Source organism: Cuculus canorus, chromosome 8 (genome assembly GCF_017976375.1).
Source record: "Cuculus canorus isolate bCucCan1 chromosome 8, bCucCan1.pri, whole genome shotgun sequence".
NCBI classification, from domain to species: domain Eukaryota; kingdom Metazoa; phylum Chordata; class Aves; order Cuculiformes; family Cuculidae; genus Cuculus; species Cuculus canorus.
In genome coordinates, this window is record NC_071408.1 from 12,551,057 (window position 1) to 12,572,067 (window position 21,011).

The window sequence follows — 21,011 nt, forward strand, 5'->3', positions numbered from 1 at the left end:
CTAGGCCTTTTTTGCTTGGAGGCACGTACGGAGCTTTTTTTCCATTTAATTTCCGCAGGTGAGAGCTTTGATTTCCCTTGCTCTCAGCCCCATTAGCAAGATTTTGCTCCTGCTTTTCATTACTATATCAGACATACTTAATCTAATGGCTTCTACAGGTGGTGCAGGGTACAAGAGGGTCTGGCCACAGTTGTCAGCTGTCATCCAGAGTCAGAGTTAATCCAGAAAAACAATAAAAATTAGTAATGTATATTGCATTCCTCCCATCCATACGCTTTCCATTAGCTGATCTTCCACCCTCCTTAGCACAGAAAGAAAACCCTGCTGATGGAAGTCAGCGTTTCTGACTCTGAAAGGCAAGCATTGGCTGTGCCTGGAAATCTGATCTCTGCTCTCACATTCCTGGGTGCACTGCACGGGGAATAGTCTCCTCCCTTTAAATCCAGGCAGCAGATGCTGGCCATGTGCACAGCCTCTGCCTAGAAGCTCAGGAACTTCTGCAGCAGCAGACGTGCCTAATCTGGGACCACGCCGGGGTGGTGCAGCCTGGCATGCCCTTGCACTGGGTCTTTGGACTTTATCCAATGTCACACCACGATGTCAGCAGCCAGGTTGACACAGTAATAAGGTGCAGCTAATTCTTTCAGAAGATAGCATTAATAATCTGGTGAAGAAATTCCTTGCGATCCTCAATGTAAGGAGAGTTACAGTATTCTTAAACCAGTAAAAGAAAAGTGCAACATTCAGCTTTCTTAAATAAGTGCTATCTTTAATCACACTTACACTTCAGTGGCTCAAGAGAAATAGTTCAATAATAGATGTTATAGAAGGCAAAGACCATTGGTAATTATGTATAGATGAAGAAGTGGAAAAGAAAAGATTTCCGTTAATTTCTAAATGTGAATGCTAAGCATGGCCCAAGTCCTTGAGGTGTCACAAGCTGGGACTGCACTGTGTGGAGCTGCAAAAAGGAAAGGATTTCCCCCGCTCCAGCTCCTACTCCAGAAAGGTCTGCTTTTGATACCGTTAGCCCTTGCAGAACTAACTCTAAATTTTTATTATTTTTCCTTACTTTTGCAGAGAATGTGATCAATGGGCAGGACTATGAGGTGATGATGCAGATTGACTGTGAAGTGATGGACACCAGGATCCTTCACATCAAAAGTTCATCTGTCCCTCCATACCTCCGAGAGCAGCACAGAAATCACACCAACACCTTCTACAGTGGAACTCCCTCCGTCCCAGAGACACCCCATGCCCTGAGAGCTGTTGTCAAATCCCTGCAGTAAGCTCCTGCAGGGTAGCAGCATGGCCTATGCCTCTGGCATGCAGCAGATCGTGCTGCCAGATGGAGCCCCTTCACTGGAGGGTCCCCAGGGCTCCTCCATCAGCACAGCAAGAGCAGACCTGACTTAGTCCATTCCTGTGCCTGACCCTACCCAACAGCTACATCCTGCACAAGGATTACACAGCACAGCTGGGCCCTCACCGATGCAGGCCTGGGGGGGACCCATGCAGTGTGCAGTGCCCATTGCAAGGGGTGTGGGTGATGCACTCTGCTCCAGTTGTGGTGTCAGAATCAGCAGCTGGTGCCCAGGGTTGGCACAGGCTGTCCTTGCTATGCACTGCATATGCACTGTCCAAAATTGTGGTGGCTTTTTTGGGGGGACAAAAAAACATCTCCTGTGGGTGTTGGCAGGGATTACAGTGCTACTGTGGGGCAGTCCAGCCCCAGCCAACTAGCAGAGAGTGGGAACCTGCACTTCCAGTTAAAGCACTGCAAACTGAATGAGCCGCACTGCCACACAGCATGTCTTCCTCCCAGGGCTCACCCTGCAGGAGGGGTCCCATGGCTGGACTCCTATACGTGTGCCGTGGGCGGTATGAGGCCAGGGGCTGCCTCCCAGGCAGTGCACACACGCGCACATCTTCACCTGTGTGTGCTGCCTGCCCACTGCTGCTGGCTTCCCCAACCCACACAGTTGCATGTCAGAAGCCTGGGGCTTGGTCCAAGGGTGGTGATTTAGTGCACCATGTGCATTTCTAAAATTGTATTGCTGGGATTTCCCTTGCACCTTTTTTTGTTTGGAAGGCAGTGGAGGGGGGTGGAGGGATGGAATGTGTCTGTGCTGTTTAATGCTTTTCACAGAGCAGCACTAGCCCTGCTGGGACACACCCACAGCACCTTCTTTCTGGCAGACAGACACACAGAAAGATACAGACATAAGTGTGCTTACACTCACACTCACACTCCTTCTCTGCCTTGGCAGCTACCTGGCGCACAGCAGGGGAGCATCCCAGTTGTCCATGAGCACTGACCTACTAGACATGGCTCTTACTGCAGTCAACTGCTGCTGTTACAAAGCCCATTATGAGAGCACTATTAACTGGTTCCAAGTTTGTCAGCCAAGTTCTGGTCCAGAGCTAGGCTGAGGGGCTCCAGTGTGCAGTGCACTGCAGAGCTCAGCTAGAACAAGACGCCGGCAGAGCATTGGCCTTTCCTAATGACTTCAGTATGTTACATTATTTTTTTCCCCTTTGCAGTTAGCACAGATAATGATGGGCTTCAGTTTGCCAACCAACTGCCTTTCCTTCATTGTTTGAGCCAGTGACTGGGGGGGGGGGTGTACTATTATTTGCGTGTGCAGCTGTTAGGAAATAACAGTTGTTCCTGCAGCAAGGCAAACAGCTAGGAGCAGGTAAGAAGGAGATTGAGGAGCATTACACCCCTGTAAAGTGCCTTGCGACACTATGGAAAACCTTTGCCCTTTGCCACGTAGTCAGCGCAAGATGCACAGGCCCACCATCCCCTTGCTACGTGTACTCCTAGGAAACAGCCGGGCTTGGCAAGGGGTTTGGCTGTGCTCCTTGCACCGGTTCTGTTTTCCTGGCCTTAGTCCCACCTGACTGTGGGCCAACTCACAGAATAGTCAAAAATGAAAACCCCAGTGGCGCCCCAGGCAGAGGCACACAGCTCCCCACAGCCCCAGGCAGGGGTAGCCAGCTGTTCGAGATCCTTTGCTGGCAGGAAGGGAACCTGACAGTGTCGGCCAAGCTTTGGCACAGTCCAACACATTGGGAAAGGGCTGCTGTGGCAGCATGTCCTCAGCACTGAAGGCAATAAAATCGTTCGGGTTTTTTTTGTTTGTTTGTTTTTTTGCAAAAGAGTCTCTGCCGGCCCTTGAGCTGCAGTGTGTAACTGCTCGGCCCAGCAATGGCACTGCCCAAGGTACATGCACCCAGACCCTCTCCTTCTGCACCTGGGAAAGGGGCAACGTGCACAGGCCACTCATCTAGAGCCTGGGAAAGCAGAAGAAACTGGAGCGGGGGGCGTGGCTCCAGTGACCTGAAGGTAATAGCAGTTGTGACAGAGCCAAACTCTTCTTCAGGCTGGATGAGGACTCGCCCTCAAGCCATGGTGCCAGGACCAAGCAGCCTAGAATCCATCCAAGGCCCTCACTGGCACTCCCCAAACCAAACAGAACCCACCCCAAAAAAAACTTTGTGGGTTTCCATACGCCCAGATGGTGAACTAGACCCAAAGAAAGCCCCAAACAGCTGCAAAGGTACTTGATCATTTATTAACAGCAGATAAATACAAAATGCTGCCGGGCTAGAATGACCAGGGTAGTGCCCTCTGACAGTCTCCCACTGGCCAACAGCCAGGACCCAGTCGAGCACAGCAGTGAGAGGACATAAGGCCTGAGACCCTATGGGAGACAGAGCGGCAGTAAGATGGGGAGCAAGAGCTTCCCCAGTCCAAGGTCTCCCCGAGACCTGCAGCTCCCCACCCAGGCAGCCCAGTACCCAGCAGAACAGTGTTCATCCAGCAAATGCCAAAGGGGACTATTTCAGGTTACAAAATGACCAAACAAAAGCCATCTACACATATTTACGTTGTCCCCTTCCTAATGCTGGCTCACTCTGGACACAAGTTGCAGCTCAGGGTACTCCTAGTCCCCCAGAGCAGGCTGCAAAGGATGGAGCCCCAGGTGGAGGGGACAGTCTTCAGCATAAGTGCCAGCACCAAGGGCTGCTGGAACTGCACTCACAGCCCCATTGTGCAGCAGTATCTCCAAAGGACCTGCTGGTCACCAATTGGCTGGGAAGATGGTCTTGAGAGATGGGATAATCCCATGGGATACACACCTTCTCCACCAGGGCAGGCAGTCATCAGCATCATGCTGGGACCTTGTGCCTGCAGCAGAAAGGACAGCCTTGCACTGGTTCTGGGTCTCTCGCTGATCCTCTTTATGTGAAAACCTCTTCGGGAGGACTGCATCTACATCTCCTCCTCCACAGGTGGGAGAACCATGTCAGTCTTTCCAAAGGTGGGACCCTTCCCTTGGGAAGGAAAACCAGAAGCAAGCGAAGATGAAGGGGGTGGTTCTTGCGTGGGGATCGATCTACAATCCACCATGAAAAACAGCTTGAAACAAAAACCATCATGTACTCTTTGATTTGTACAAAATAATAATAATAATAATAATAATAATAAAAATAATAAAAGGTGCTGGTGGTCCCTGGCTCGCAGTGCCCCACTGGAGGGGTGTGTTTGACTCAGTAGGCAAAGATGACATGGTAGGTGACTTGGTGCCCATTGTCCCAGGCGTAGAGCAGACGGTCCTTGGGGTTATAGTCTATCTGCGTGGTATAGGCATACTCATTCTCAAAGAGCAGTCGGGGGATGATCTGCGTGTTGGTATGCGTGTCAAAGGCATAGGAGATGTTTGCATTCCTCTTGTTGTAGCTATCGACCGCATACAGGACCCCACAGATGACAAAGCAGTTCCCGTAGAAGTTCTTCCGTAGCCCTGTCCGCCATGTGGTCTCTTTCTGGGTGCTGAGGTCAGCCGCATTCAGCTTGCTCAGCACAATCACCTCCTGGTTGAAGCCTTCATAGCTGATGGCTGGGTAGATGACCCACAGGCCGTTCTCATCCACGGCAAAGTCCACCTCTGAGTGGCCTCGCCACTGCCATGGTGTGGACTCCTCATAGGCCACATCATGCAGCATGGCCCAGGCAGCCACATACCGCTGCTTCAGGTCATACTTGATAATGTTGCGTGTGAAGGCTCGGTTGTAGTAGAAGGACCCATTGTAGACAACATGCCCTGTCCCAATCCAGCTGTACGGGAGCTTGTAGGAATTACTCCAGCGCCCTGTGGGGCAAAGACACCTTGCTGGTGAGACCCACTCTTTTCTTTGCAGTTGGTGGCCCTGCCGCAGCAGCCACCAGCACCCTCTGCCCCTAGCCCTACCTGCACTCCCTCCCAGCCACATCTGGTGTGGTGACAAGAAATTCCAGTCACCACAGGCAGCCTGACCTGAACCGTGCTCTGAACCCCACACACTCGGTACCAGTGCCCAAGAGGGGACAATCTCCAAGCAAAGCATCCCCCTGTGGTGCAGCATCCCAGGGAATGAGGACAATTATTGGACCAGCCAAGCAGCAGCCAGCACAGCACTGGGGATGGCATAAGCCCACCTTGCTTGAAGTTGTCAAGGTTCCTGAACTCCACCAGTGTGTTCCCGTAGTAGTAGTTGGTAACATAGATACGCTCCTCCTGGGCCAGGGGGTCCTTCATCCAGGCCCCCTCATTGCGCCCGTAAGTGTTCTGGGTGATGGGTCCCGAGATGGTGGACAGCGTATCCTTGCAGCGCCCTGCACAAGCAGAGAGAAGTTCGCAAGTCCCAAGGCAGGGCAGCCACACTCTCCCTGCTACTGCTGCAGGTCTGCAGGCATCACCCATCACTCTAGCCCCTTGCCTACCCACTCACCAGGTACTCTCACTGCCTCAGCTTGGGCTCAGCTTTACGAGACCCAGCAGCACTGGCCAGATCCAGCAAACAGTTCCGCATCATGTCCCTGCCCCAGCTGATGCTGGTGTCTGTCTCAGGTCCCTCACCAGGGAGGTGTTTTTCTGCCCTGCCCAGCCCCTCAAACCACGAGACTACAGTACGTTCCAGAGTTAACAAGCAAGTAAACCTGGCATCCCAGTAAAGTGCTATCCATCTACCATCTCCGTGACACCTCCAACCCGTGGCCAAATACAGGTATGCTGTGCTTAGCAAGACACGCTGTGGGCACAAGCCAGACCTCATGTGCAGCTGGATCTGTGCAGGACCTACAAGCACTCACCAACGATGCTCCTGATGTCCTCCTCCTCCAGGGCCTGTTTTGGGGTGGTGGGGCTGGTGGACTTGACTGGCATCGCAGGGGTGCTCACTTGTCCCCAAGCTTCTGGGCTGCTCTCCAGGGCAGAGCTCATCTCCACATCCCTCAAGGTCTGGGCAGTGGTGGCCATAGCAGGGTGAAGTGTGAGCAGGCTTTCCATGTCTGTGGCCACCGCTGTGCTGGCCAAGGCTACTGGTAGCTGCAGGGTCCCCTCCTCCACCAGCCCTGGTGGAGCAGTCGTGGTCTGTGGGATAGGGGTCAGCTGGCTCACAGTAGTGGGGTCTGGTGTGGGCCTCATGGACGTGGCAGGGGGCACTGTGGCCATCACAGCAGTGTCAGCAGCTGGTGGGGTGCTGGGGTTGCTGCCACGGGTGGATGGCCATTCAACCGGGGAGGGCTTCCTCATACTCTCACCTGCCCAGCTGCTGGGCCTCAGGAGCTGGTCTTCGATCAGTAGGTCCACTGTGTTATCCCCACTGAACAGCTCATCTGCTGTCAAACACAGGCACACACATCAGCCCCAGAGCAAGCCCACCTTAGGAAGTCAGTGAGACCTCATCACACCCATATGTCCACCACCTCAGGCTTAGCAGAAGGTAATGCAGACTGATTCAACCCTGCCAGAGATGGGGCAAGATGGAGACAGCTTGAGCACACAGCCAGATCCTACCTAGGATGCCAAAGCACGTGCTTCACCCAGAGCACAGACACCATGTGGACCCCCCCAGCCACCACAGGTGCCATTTGCTTCTCCACATCTCTGAGGCCTCCGCATGGCTGAGCTGGCCGACTTCGCTGCTGAGCCAGCTTTGCACAGCAAAGGCATTTGCCTTGTTTGCCCATGCTGCCAGATGCCGCTGGGCCTTGGGGGTTCAGCTCCCTGCTTTCACCGTGGCCAGAGCCCTGAGCAGCACCTTGCTGAGCCATGGGGCAGTCAGCAGCTGAGCCACCTCCCAACATCCTGAGCACTGCAGAAATCTCCTTGGATGTCATTGGACAGGTGGATTTGCCAGACTAACATAAGTAATAAACCTGCATTTACTTTCGGGAAAGGCGTTGATGCCAGGTGCTTTAAAACATAGCAGTGACCTATTTCCTTAGCTACCAGAGATTTTCCATGGAATAACAACACTGCACTGCTCTCTTGCACAGGGCTCAAAGACAGGATGCTGCCTTGCAGTGAGGTATCAATCACCCTACCTCCTGCCTCCAAACCCTCCTCTCTGTGGTGACTCCATATGCCTTGCCCACACGTTCCCAGGGGAAAGGCAGGACTCAGGACAGATGCTGGCTTTAGTACAGGATGCAGCCAGCAAACCCACCAGACAAGGCTGCAAACCCAACTCACGCTGCTCCTCGATGTCATTCTCTGACTCAGTGGACTGGGCTTTGTAGTAGGTGACCCCTCGGACAATGGTGGGCTTGGAAGGAGACCGGCTCCTCATGTGCAGTTTCCTCTGCAAAAGCTGCTTGGGCTTCTCATCTGCTGGAGAGAGGTGCAGCTCTGGGAGGGACTCAACAGAGTTGATCTGCTGCGAGATGGTTTCATCTTTCAGGAATCTGTCTTCATATTTGCCCTGTTAGAGACACCGGAGGTTGTTACAGGATGGGCCAAGGCAGACACCTTTTGGGGGACCAGGCAAGTCAGGATCACCAACTAAGTGCCAGGTAAAATGCTCTGTCCTCCTTCCTTTCTCTGGAACACCCTCCATCTCTTCTGCTGTGGGAAACACTTCATAAGACAGCACAGCTGGCAGACCAGTGTTGCCTCTACCTGACCGTGGTGCCACTCTGCAACCACAGCACTTGGTGCTCAATAAGGCACAGGCTGCGGGTTGCAGGACATATGGACAGAGTGGGGTGACACCAAGGTGGCATTAGCAGGGTACACCCCATGCTGCAACTGCTCACATGTCCACCCAATGGACACTTCCGTGCACACCAGAGACCAGTTCCAGCATCTGTACAGACTGTACAACATACACTAAGCTTTGACAGAGCAGATAGGCTGAAGGGCATCTTCCCAGCAGGACTGGGAACCTCCTGGGGCAGGAACAGAGAACCCTGTGCAGAGGCAGCCACCAGCTGCTGTATTTCATGCCTCAAGGATTTAATCTCATTAAAGAAAATCAGAAAAACAGCCTGAAGGTTGAAGCGGTGCCCATTTGGCTGAGAAGACAGGCCCAGGTTCCTTCACAGCCCTGTTGCAATCAATGGCGAGAAAAGAGGAACATTGAGAAATGAGGTCATTCGGGGAAATAAAAGGCACACGCTTCACTCTCCAGCCTGGATGGGGCTGGCTCCTCTCCAGCAGCAGCAGAGCCCCTGCTCAGATTATGGCCCAGGAAACAGAGGGGCTGGGAGCACTGCTGGACACCCTGTGCTGCAGTGCACAGCCTTCCGAGCAGAGTGTGCTGGCACACTGACAAGTCATGGTTTCATCTACCTGCCGACCCCTGTGGCATGTGTGGGAGCCCTCTCTTCTTCCCACCAGGTCTCAGGAAGCCTGCCCCTGCGGAGGACCCACAATGCCAGCTCTCGGTGCCAGGGGCGCCATGTGCAGAAGGGACTCTGGGCAGAGGCAAGATGCTCCGGTAGCTACCCAGCATGGATCAGAGCAGCACAAGGCCACCATAAGTTGCATCACCAAAGCAGCAAAAGGGTCAGGACACCCTAGGCAGGCCACTCCATAAAGCACCTCTCTCACCCTTTTCTGGGGCTGTACAGAAGCCACTGCCCCAAGCAGAGGACATTCCCACACTGGGCAGACCTCACAGGGTCCCCAGTGGCCTGGAGATGGGTGCTGGAGCCAGTGGGATGCCCAAGCCTCTTCCTGGTGCCTGCCAGGCGCAGAGGCTGGCTGGGGTAATTGCTCAGGAGGAAGGGCGACTCAGCCCCCAAGCCCTGATAATGAAAGACTCTGCTTTCAAGCACTTCCCAGCTGGCCCCGCAAATGACATCACTCTTTCCGAGCAGCACAGCCCCCACTGACCTCGAAAACCAACAACTCTGGAGGAAGGAGGGAGGCCCAGGAAGCAGCCTGCTCCTGTTCCCTCCTACATCTCAGCAGCAGCTGGGCTTTGCTGAGAGTAGCAGGCTGGAGCCAGAGCATGGAAAAGGAGTCGGCTGAGTCGAGAAGAAACTGACCCCAGGCAGGTGTCCCCATCCAGAAGACACCCTCTGGGCTGGCTTGCACAGCAGCAGTGACTTCAAGCCACACAACTTGCTGGAGCAGTCATACCTCTGTAGGGGTATAGACAGCTTCGGCATCCCGCTGCAGCGAGCCCTCAATGTCAGCAAGGCTGTTGGAGAGGAGGCTGGAGCAGTTCTCCCTGGCCCGGTGATCCTGCAGACCCTCCTCCATATTGGCTCCTGCCTGGTGGCCTTCCTGTGTGAAGTTCCGGGACATGCCCTAGAAATGCAAGAGAGGACTCTTTACCCCACGTAAAGACAAGGTCAGTGGCTCCCCGACCACAACCCAGGAGCCAGTGACCTCTATGCTCCCATCCTGGGCTTACAGACAGGCTTCTCCGCGGAGCTGGGCACTTCAGCTGCCAAGAAGGTGTCCCTAACCACAGAGGGACCCAGAAACCCCATTCCTGGCATGCACATCCCACATCCACTCTCTTTGCCATGAGGTCCCATGAAGCAGGAGAGTGGTCTTTAAGTTTTTCAATACTCATCTTCGGCCATACTCGCCATTGAAGGAAGAGGACATCTTAAGTCTCATCCTTGCATCCTTTGCCTGTGATAGTGAGTTCAGTTCCCATTTACTAATTCCACTTTCCTAGTAGAGTCCCATCCTGGCCAACCACTGCCTGCAGGACCCCCAAGGCAAGTCCTCAAGGTCAGCATACCACTTGTCTGGTTTGGAGCTATAGAAGCACCAGCTTTCCCAGCTGTCTGAGGGCTCCAAACACTCCTCAAAGCGGGGCTGTGGGACACGGTGCTGGGCTCTTCTTCCCATCTTGTCCTACTGCCTGGCCATGCAGCACCTGCACTCAGAGAACGCTCCTCCCCACCGCTCTCTGCTCCCACAGAGGAAAGGGAGAATTTGGGGAGAGAAAGAGAGCCAGTGAAACCCAGAGAGCTGTCCCAGACTGGGAGGGAGCTGGCTGCAGCTTGTTGGCCAGCCCAAGGCAGGCAAACCCCTCTGACTTTTTCAGTCCTCCATCCATAAGTATACCTTGTCTCCAAGGGATTGCTGCAGTCTCTGCTTGTCTCTTCTTGGTCTTTTACATCTTAAATAGCAACTGCTTTGAATAGATGGCACATCAATCAAAGCAGTTTTGCACAGAGACTGGGCAGTGGTTCCCCTGATCCTTCATTTTCAGTCTGTTCTGCCATTAATTTCTCCTAAACCCCACCATGACCTCCATATGGGACCTCAATATTGCCAGCTGATGCAACAGCTGCAAGCTAAATACAAAGCAGAGAAGCTGCCTTGCTAAAGAAGGCACTATCTCTGCAGACCAAGTATTTGGAGTTTTGTTACTTTGACTGACACTCTTTGTGTAAAATACCTTGTTACACTGGAAACAACTCGTAATTCCTTCTCATATCTGCAAAAATACCACGCTGAGCTCAGTTAATTCCCATCCCCCTTCATGAGTATCTGAACTTCCAGTCTTTAACCAGGAATTGTGAGTCACAGCTTTATCGTGCAATTTTAAGGCTGAGTGATAATAACACAGGGGCTTTTCAGCAAGCATTTTGCTGTAGTGAGAAAAGGAACAAGAGATCTCATGATGCTTTCCTAGGAGCAGTGCAGGAACAGGAGCAGCTTCAAGACCCTTCTCCTTTTGGGAGGATGGCTGATTCAAACAGCACTGTGTCCTTATCACTTATTCTGTGCAATGTTCCGTTTACAACCTGCTTAGGGATAAAATCTGCCTCCCTTTGAGTAGGGGGCACCACCAAAGCCAAGCCTGTGATGCTGCTCAAGGCCACTCAGCTACTTTGCCAATGAGAAGCTGCCAAAAGCACATCCGCTTGGGAGGCCAATGCTTTGAAGCCATGCCAAGCTCTTGTTCAGCATCTCAAGCTGTCCATTGTATCAGATCCCATGGCTGATACAGGGTGAGATCATCATCTCCTCCTCTCCAAAGGATTTTATGTGCTAAGCCTGCAGCAGGAGGCATTTCACACCTGCTGTCTGCACTTCCTGCGCCAGCTCTGCCCTGCCTCAGCAGCACCAAGGAATCTCCATCCAACCAAGACCTCTCCTATCTTCCTCCATCCTGCCCAAGTGCCTGTCGGCAGCTTCAGCTGCTTGTTACACGATCCTGCAGCCCTGCTTCTGGGAAATTAAAGACCCAAATCTGTGAGTTTTCCCCTCCCGCACCTTCAACGCTCCATCTCTGACCAAACTACTTCAGCCAGACTGAGCTTTCTGCAATAGGTGCGAGCATCTGCCTCACTGCAAAGAGTGCGAGCAGAACAGAAAAAAAGCAAGGTCACCTCAGGACATGCCCAGAGAAGTGCCACCAGCAGTACTCATGCAGAACCCACTGTGCAGGAACTGGCTGGCAGAAAGGACCATCCTGGTACCAAAGAATAACACACAGGTAATCACTTGTGTTATTTGTCAATACCCAAACTACTAACACTTACCTTATCTTAGCCTTCAAGTCAACTATCGCCTCAGGTCTTTGAGGAACCTGCACTCCCCATTCACTGACCTGATAGGCTGTGTCACTCTAGTCTGACTCATTAAAAGGTGACAATGCCTAACAGTACCATTTTCAGTTAAGTAGTTTCAGGGTGAGATAAAATCATGAACCACAGATTCATAAAGGATACAAAACAAGGGTTGTCCCCTCCATCACCCCTAATCCAACTAACAGTGGATGTTAAACAGCAATAGACCACCAGCCTGTCCCGATGGGACCAGTTGTGTTCACCACAGCAGCCCCTGTCCTGGGCAAGTGCAGCTCACCACACCGCTCATCCCACCAGCAGACCTGTGGCTACCAGTGCCACCATGGTGAAGCTTCCCAATAGGGACAGGCAGCACAAGGTTGGCAGCACAGCTCCCACTTTCCACACTCCTCTCCCCTAATTAGCAAAGGCTCAGCAGCCTAAGTAACGACTGGAGAATATGCTAAAGCACAGGAAGAGGGTGGGATTGCATACGAGAACACCGGTGCTTTGTTATTTTTGGAACTCAAAACATTGTTTCCCCCTTTTGGGTCAATCACCATGCTTGGAAACCCAGTGTCTCCCAGGCAAGCACAGTTGTCTCGGCTGTCTCCTTCATGACACCAGGATGGAGCACACCGTGCCTTCCTGAAACACTTTGCAAGTGGAATATTGGCTTTATAAATTATTGCTTCTTGGCTCCTGGCCGCAGACAAACGGGACTGCTCAACTCCAACAAGAATGTGGAATTTCTCTTCCAGACACAGACCACGGGAGAAAACTCCAGTATTTAATCTGGCAACCTGTTGCTACATAGTTGAGTGCAGCTCAATAAACTGCAAACCTTACACTGTACTAGCCAAAGAAACATTAAATTGTATGGAAATGAAAATTATTTCACTGGAAATCTGCTCTAAAAAAAATGGAAGATAGATAGCTTATCTAGCTTTTTAGCAGTGCTGAGGGTTCAGCTTTTTTTAAACACAGGCCAAGATATAACTTGGTTCTTAAGGAACTTTACCTCCATGGCTACCAGCCGTCCTGATGAGCATGTCCCAGCACCAGCCCTGGACAACTCATTCCCACATTAAATAGCTCACAAGCACCTGGTTGAGAGCAACTATTGGGCCAGCACAGCTATAAAATTGAACAAGGGCAACACTTAACAGCAGGCCCTTCGGACCCCAAGGAGATGCTGGTGAGGCCACATCCAGTTTGGGCCACAAGGGATTACGGAAACTGCAGTGTCAAGAGAGGCTGATGGGCACTGCTTGAGAGGAGTGGCGGAGAGTCTAGTCTACTGTAGTCTGGAGAGTCTAGTCTGCCTAGCTTAGTTTCAGCCAAAGAAATAGTTAACATTTCTTCCAGAAGGAATAAGGCTCTAAAAGAACAAAATATACCAAGAACTTGATTTGAGGCAAGTCCCACCGAAGGCAACAACCTCGAAGTAGAGCAGGACTCATCTTACCTCTTCGAGCTTTTCCACCCGACCCACCAGCTTGGATGTGACTGAGTGCAGCTTCAGAAGGTCCAAGCCATAAAAGGCACTCTCCAGCATCTCCATGACAGAGGCCAGCTGCAAGGCAAAGGCAGATCACCGTCAGTCTCAGGAACTTGTTATTACCCTGCATGATTTCTACAGCTGAAAAAGTCAAGGGCAATGCTTGCATCTGAATGGAAGAAGTTTATTAAAATCCAAGTTTTTCCTTATACAGCCGTGTTGCATTGCTGCCACGGTCAGAATGCTGCATGCAGAGCAACACGTGCCACACCTGCAGAGCTCCAGGAGCATGTTTTGGGTGCCAGGGATTAGGAAGCAGAGCAAGGAGAAGCACTGTCCTTCTTGCCAGCTCTAGGTAGGCTCCCTCACAAGCCCAACAGCTTAACTACTCTGCCAGGGACTGGACTGGCAACAAAAGAAGCAAGAAGTAAATGGCAGCTCAAATAAAAGTAAGTTTGAGATCAGACTTTGAGTTTGTGCCATCCCATGCTTTTTCCCTGGAACAAGAAACTTGTTAAAAAAAATTAAAATGTTCACAAATGCTAGAGTGAAGTAACTGAAATTCAGTGCCAGCCCGCTAAGAGTTTGCTTCCCTGAAGAACAGCTTTATGAGAGGGATGCTGCCTTCTCCTTCAATCACCCATTTCAGAGATACTCTGCATCTAATTCACCCCATTCCTGCAGCAGGAAGGGTTGTATACCCATACCCTGCCCAGCACCAGCCCCTGCTCACCAGTCCTGGGGATCTAGACAGCACTACCCTCATTCTGCATTTCATATGGTTCCTGGTACTCACTGTGCAGAGAACAGCACCCACCCAGGCAGGGGCTGGTGGAAAGAGCTCCTGGGCCATCCCCTGCACCCAGTTCCTCATGTGCCTGCTCCTTCCAGCCCCACATGTTCCCATGTGTAGAGCATGGCACTGCAGACCTTACAGCCCCAAGAGCTGAGAAGTATTTTCAGTGCATGGGAATTACTACATGGCAGTAACATGTTCTCCCAGCAGCTACAAACTGGTCTGTAGAGCTCCATAAACATGGGAGAAGTACAGGCAACACTGCTGGCAGCACTCTGAGTTTCCACGGCAGCCTCTGCAGTCTCCCCATGGAGTTCACAGCAAAGGAAAGATTTTTAGGACCAGACAAAATGGCAGCATTAAGAGACAAGGACTGTTTTATGGTTACACATCCACTTTCCACCATGAACTGGACAGAGACAACAAATACAACACATGCAATCTGCCAGACAGCCACTAGAGACACACACTTTCCCTCCAGGCTGGATAATTTCCATCAATGCACAAAGGCTGCAGACTTAACCACCTTCCAAATCTTCCTGAATGCAGAGTCCTTCCTCAGGCTCTGCACTTGAGACCTTTTTGCATGCTGTGGCCACAAGCAGAGGAGCAGTATGCTGAGATGTCACAAAAACAGATCTTAGATTTAGCTACCTCGAAGTCAACACCAAGCTGATCTTCCCCAAAGGACCATACTGATGCACACACCAACCTGTGGTTTCTTTCCCTTCACCCACTGTGGACTTCGGCTCTCCCTAGTCTGATGGTCTATGAATTTCCACGGGACTTTATTAGAGGCGAAGATAGGACCTTCAGCTGGGATGCCCACCACAGCAATTCGGCTGGGTTCGGGAGCCTCAAGCATACTTTTTTCCTCCCTAGGCTTATCTTGTCCCTTTCTCACCATTCCCTCAGAGATGTATCCTCCAGCCCACTGGTTGTGAGGGAGGGCTCTCGTTTTGGGGAACTTCCTCCAGCTCCCCCACCCACAGAATACCCAGGGTTTCCTTTCCAGAGCATAGGAAAACCTGCTAAAACACAACAGACATAGAGCACAATCACAGGCATCCCACTGCTGGACCAGGCAAGAATGATGCTTATCAGACCAGCAAGGAAAGCAAAATCCCTGAGGCTATTAAGAGCAACAAGGTAGCTCAGCCTGTCCCTCCTGGCCCCCCACTGAAAAGTGTGGAAACTGCTTCTCATGAGTCATGTAAGAACTGGAGCTGTGTTCTCTTCTGCTTCTTCTATGAGAGGTTGCTGTTCCCAGCATGGCTGACCCCAGGAGGGACTCTGTGCTTGGCGAGGGAGCAAGCCTGTTTTCACAGCTCCCGGGATTTGACTTTTGCAGCAAAGAAAAGCCCCACATGTGTATATTTGGATAAACCTTGCGAAATCATTCGGCTATAGATTCTTGTGAAATGAGTAGGGAAGCCTGGGCCAGTTCCTAGAGGACAAGCTTTCACACCACAGCTGGCTCTGAGCAGATCCCCAGTGGGAAGAGGCGCCACAGCCAAGGGCACAACTAGCCAAGCCACTCTGCTCCTCCAGGAGGCTGACTGGCTCCAGAGAGGACAAGGCAAGAGATGTGAACTGCTGGTGGAGGAGCTCTGTCTGCCTTTGGGTGAGGAACTTCAAAGGTGGCTCTGTCACCTTACAGGGTATCCCCTCCTCTAATCACAAAGAGCTCACAGCTCCTCATCTAAGGCCAAGTGGGACGTTGTGGCTTCTCCTGCAGACGTCCTGCAGCTCCAGACTCCTCCTTCCCTGAAATGATGTGCCTGTGCCTGTTCATCTTCTCTAGCCACAGGGGAGCTTGGACAAGAAGCTGCTAACCGTCTGCAGTCCAACAAGACAAAACACATCCTTGAGCTCCAAATTAATTAGAATAAATCCACTGTGGTGGCCCTGGTAGGAGGCTGCCTGGCCACTTCCCTGTGCGCCATCTGTGTTCACACCCGTGTTGGGACTAGCAGCACTGCTCCAGGGTACATCCCATCACCACCCACATGAGTGCCACCAACAGTGGACCTTAGAAGTGCTCTGGGGACTCATCCATATGGCCCCTGGACCATACCAGGGGCCCTCTGGGAAAAATTTCTGCTGCTCTACACAGGTAACAATCTGAAAAACTCAGCTGGGTCTGGTGCCAACTACTAAACTAGCAAAAGTAAGGATCCAGTAAAAGCCACAAGTACTTAAAACAAACACTGCCACATTTGGAAAAGAGTTACATATTACTAAATAGATAAAATATTAAATAGTAAAGTGTCAACATTTAAAACAATAAAACTCATCCTGCCATCAGCCAACTGTGGAATACATCTCATGCTTATACATCAGTGGCTTTCTGCCCGTGAAAGCCAAACCATCTTTTGGCAGTTGCTTGAAGCAATCTGTAAACTGATCTTGATTTTTGTGTAAAACATGCAGATATAAAAGTAACTATTGGATTTTTTTTAGAAAAAAAGTTTAGGAAAAAAGTTTTAGAGGAAAAGCTCAGAAATATATGGTTTCAGAAGATCTCTTCCTGCCAAGAGAGCCCCAAATTCAAGCTGCTCTCCTACCTTCAGGTCACTGCTCTCCGCCTCCCGCAGCTTCTTCAGCCTGAAGTCTCCCTCACAAGGATTGAGCGCTGAGGGTGGGGCCACACACGCACACTTGCAGCTGGGTCCTGATGTGATTGTTTCCACCGTGTAAAAGTCCTCTGCTTTGAAAGCTCCTTCGTTAATCCTTTGGCAAGCACCACGGCCCAGGGGTCTGACCAGGCATTTGCACCGACAGTCGGAGCCTTCAGACACTGCCTTCACTTTATCGTAATCACCTAGAAGCTGAGCACAGGTCACCAGCAGTTAGCAAACTTTTTGGCCTCTGCTTGCCAGCAAGGGATAAGGACACTCTGAACCTTGAAAAAAATGGCTGGCTCTTCCAAATTCTGCTGACCAAGGAGTTTTCTAGAGAGTTATGACCTATCTGATCCCTACCTATAACAGACATAAAAACTGCCTTCTTCTTTGTGTAAAATAGACCTAGCTACTGTGAATTTTAAATACATGAATTTTACATATGAACCCCATCCACCATCTTTCAGTGCTCCATGTTCAGTAGACCAAATAAGTCACCTGCTATGCTGAGCAAGACTTTTTTATTTACTTATTTTACACAGGAAAATAGGGTACGGGTGTGCTAGAAGGGTGACTGAAAGCCATTCCATAAGCAGCATGAACTGGTAATGAAGCAGTATTTCTGATTAGTCCCATACAATGCAAGGAATTTCCTTCAGAGATGTTTGCAGACAGTGGTTCTGAAAGCAGAAGCACAAAAATAACTGACAGTATGTTTCCAATAGTCTCTACGTTAGCCGTTTCCGAGGGAAGATTATAGCACATAGTCTGATCAGCCAAATCTAACAGAAATTTCCACCGCATCCCGCTGGCAGGGAAAGAATCTGGATCCTGATCCCTCTCCTCAGTACACAAAGAGGCTCCACCAATTTTCCTCCCAATGAATTCCCTGTTTTCTGAGTCCCCTCTGGGAAATAACTGCTGCTGAGAAGTGCTCCTTACTGGGCTTCAGGGAGCGCGCTGTGCCCCAGGTGATAAAATTCTGCAGCTGCCCTCACCCATCAACGCCGGCGAGCATCGGGCAAGTGCCCAGCAAAGCGCAGCAGAGCCGAGCGTGCGCAACCCAGCACGACCTGGCACCGCCCGGCCCCGCGCCGCAGGTACCCAGCGTCCCCGGCACGCCCCGCTTCCCAGCAGATACCTGGGAGAGAATGTTCTCCTGGTTGTCAGCCTCGTCCTGCAGCGGCTCGACGGAGGGCCCGGCCGTGCCAGCGGGGGGAGACCCTGCCCGGCAGCCGACGCCTAGCGCGGCCAGGCAGAGGAGCAGCGGCAGCGGCCGAGCCATGGGCGGGCGGCGGAGGGGGCCGGAGCCGCCGCGGAGCCGCCGCTGCTCGCTCAGGTGCGGGGAGGCGGGCGGGGCCGGGATCCCGCCTCGGCCCTGCCTCCCTCTCGCCCTCCCTCCGCGGCGGGCCGGGCCCCCGGGCGGGCGGGGCGGGACCGGAGCCGCTCCGGGCGGTGCTTCCCATCCGCGTCGAGGGCTCCTTGCAGCCCGCCAGGCCCGGAGCGGCAGCCGTCTCCGCGGGGAGCGGTGGGTTCTCATCCCGGGGCGAGGCTCGAGTCGGAGGGCACTTGGGCATCGGTCGCCTGAAGCTCCTGCGCGTGAGGCTTTTCTGGAGGGCTGCAACCCTTAAAACCCACATTGCCTGTCTGCACCAAGTGAACCTACGCGTCACACCCCTGCAGTTTGCCACGTCGGGGGTGGAAAGCCATCATTGTACCTCACTTGCCTCCTTTTCTGTCTCTGGTAACAGCCTGGCTCTTTTCCTCTGTGTGCTTTGGGTCGTGGGGAAGCCATCCTGACACGGCATGGCACAACATGCCTGCAGCTTGCTAATGCTGCGTGCTCTGGGGTCACACAAGCAGTTTGTGTTTGTGTTCTAGCCTAGAGTGCTTCTAGCCACGAGTGCCAACCGCCATGTACTACTGAAACATAGGCTGACACCATTGGGAAGTGGCTGTGCTCTGGCAGTATTGTATCCTTCTGCACCTCCTGCCAAATGGAAATGTCCTCGACATGCTGTTCCCAGGGAAAGCACAAGCACAGCACCCTCCACTATGTGGGTGTCTGAGCCTCACTAATTCATGATGAAACCTGAGATTCCTTCATAAATTTATCAATAGCAAGCAAAGACATGCAAGCACCACACCCCAGGTATGTCACAGGCTCGTGTTTGCCTCAAAAACCTGCCCACAGGTCAGAGGGAGAAGCTGCACACACCATGGGTGGCACAAAAGGCCACGCGAAGCTCTCACTGAAGTAAGACACCAGTCCTTAATGCACGTGTCCCAAAACCAACCCAGATTTGGTATCTGCGGACCTGAGACAAGGCACCTTTCTAAGGGAGCTCCAGCTCTCCTGTCTCATTTCTCTCTCTCAGGAACAGACCACAGGGATGGAGCTGACAGACACAAAGAAAACATCTTGTGTGAGAAAGGAAGCAGCTGAGGCAGTGGAAGTTGCTGACTCCAAGGCCAGGACCTCAGGCTTTGTGTGGCATGGCATCATGCCTCTCTCTCTTCCAGCCTCCCTGGGAAGAAAAACTTGTGGAGAAAGGGGGCAGGGATCCCTGGTTCCCTGAGTAGAACAGAGCAGGAGGCAGAGCAGCCAGAGAGGACTGGAGGACAAGGACAGCCAAGATTTAGGCAACTGGAAAGCAGTAGGAGGGGAAAGGCATTTCTAAAATCTTTTCCCCACCAGCCTCGCTCAAGGATAAAATGTCCCTCAAGCACTAGCTCCTTTATTTCTGTTTCCACTGCCTAGTGCTGACAACAGCTGAGCTTCTCCAGGGGCAGCTACTCCATCTGTCAGCACAGACTATCCTCAGGCTGAAAGGTCAGGGTTCCTGGAGCCTCAGCTCATGTCCTGCAGGTCCTCCAGCAGATCTCAGCTGACTCAGAACGCTGGGGCCCAAGCAGAAGTACCACCATCAGAGTTAGCACTGAGAGCAGCCCTGAGAGGTCCCACAGCAAGCAACACCTAAAAATTTTAAAAGCCTTTTTCTGTCATTTTCAAAGGCTGGAAAAAGAAGGAAAACAGATCAACCACAGTGTTTCAAGACAATGTCAGGATTTCACATATCACTGACGTCTTCTGCTGATTTCTTTATAAGTGGAAGAATGCCTTTCTGGTGGTGGTTAGCTTGGGTTAAGGACAAGTTTAAGCCTGTCCTTTGGGGGCAAGAAGAGACCATGACAGGCAGTTTGGATTTACTGTGGTCATCTCTAAAGTCTCAACATTCCTCCTTTAAGAGAAAAACAAGACCAACTCACAGATAGAGGAGGCAAGTGGAGCAAGCAAGTGTGGCTCTGCCTTTTCTGTCTTGCTGCAGAAGGCTGGCCTAGACCCTGGCCTGAGCAGGATTCTCCAGTGTCCCCACTCTGTGCCATTGATTATGTGCAAATGGGAGCCATTCATTGGGATTTTAGGGGATGCGGAACGTGGCAGGACCAGGGGAGGCAGCGCACCGTGCCCTTCGAGGACGATCACGGCCACCCGCGGCTCTGGGGTGGCCAGGCGCTCCCCTCGCCCGGGCACGGCTGTCCGGGGGCGCTCGGGGCCGAGAGCCGGTTCCCTCCGCGGGACCGCAGCGCCACCCCGCGGCATCGCAGCCCCGCGCCGCCCCCGGAAGAACAGGGTGCTCAGGGCTCTCACTCGTTAGAATTCTTTGTAATTAAAGTGGTTCACAGCGTGGGCAGCAAGACAGTGCTGGCCTCCCCGAGACTCTCCCGGAGCTGCCCCTCGGCTGAACAGTCTGAGCTAGCTCACCCTGTCCTCGCGGAAAAGGTGGTCCAGTTCCTTCATCATCTTAGCATCCCTCCGCTGGACTTACAGAATCACAGAATCACAGAATCACAGAATCACAAGGTTGGAAAGGACCCATTGGATCATCGAGTCCAACCATTCCTAACACTCCCTAAACCATGTCCCTAAGCACTTCATCCACCCGTTCCTTAAACACCTCCAGGGAAGGTGACTCGACCACCTCCCTGGGCAGCCTGTTCCAGTAGCCAATGACTCTTACTGTGAAGAATTTTTTTCTGATATCCAACCTGAACCTCCCCTGGCGGAGCTTCAGGCCATTCCCTCTTGTCCTGTCCTCTGTCACTTGGGAGAAGAGGCCAGCTCCCTCCTCTCCACAACCTCCTTTCAGGTAGTTGTAGAGAGCAAGTAGACTTGCTCCAGTGCATTCAAGTATCTCTTGTACTGGGGAGCTCAGAAAAAGACACAGCGCTCCAGGTGTGGGCTCACTAGCACCGAGCAGAGGGGAAAGA

At 52.2% G+C, this 21,011-nt stretch overlaps 2 protein-coding genes across 5 annotated transcripts in view; one reads left to right on the forward strand and one right to left on the reverse strand.

The window, feature by feature from the left end:
- Positions 1 to 3,408, forward strand: part of ATF6 (activating transcription factor 6) — a 78,002-nt gene extending 74,594 nt beyond the window's left edge. Inside the window, 1 exon segment of the mRNA XM_054072983.1 lies at positions 1,081 to 3,408. Coding sequence (XP_053928958.1) covers positions 1,081 to 1,289 — 209 coding nt within the window. The 3' untranslated portion in view covers positions 1,290 to 3,408.
- A 151-nt stretch (positions 3,409 to 3,559) lies between these two features.
- OLFML2B (olfactomedin like 2B) lies at positions 3,560 to 18,144 on the reverse strand. 4 transcript variants are annotated; one of them, XM_054072982.1, is made up of 9 exons: positions 17,881 to 18,144; positions 16,683 to 16,946; positions 13,287 to 13,394; positions 9,420 to 9,590; positions 7,527 to 7,755; positions 6,593 to 6,667; positions 6,143 to 6,493; positions 5,489 to 5,665; positions 3,560 to 5,162 (listed from the first exon to the last, which is right to left on the reverse strand). In XM_054072982.1, the coding sequence occupies exons 1-9, from the start codon at positions 18,022 to 18,024 to the stop codon at positions 4,561 to 4,563; spliced, it is 2,121 nt and encodes a 706-aa protein (XP_053928957.1). In that variant the 5' UTR covers positions 18,025 to 18,144; the 3' UTR covers positions 3,560 to 4,560. The 4 variants fall into 4 exon arrangements, with proteins under 4 accessions (XP_053928957.1, XP_053928956.1, XP_053928955.1 ...); XM_054072981.1 differs by having other exon boundaries at positions 6,593 to 6,670; XM_054072980.1 differs by having other exon boundaries at positions 6,143 to 6,667; positions 17,881 to 18,143.
- Between the last annotated feature and the right edge of the window lie 2,867 nt (positions 18,145 to 21,011).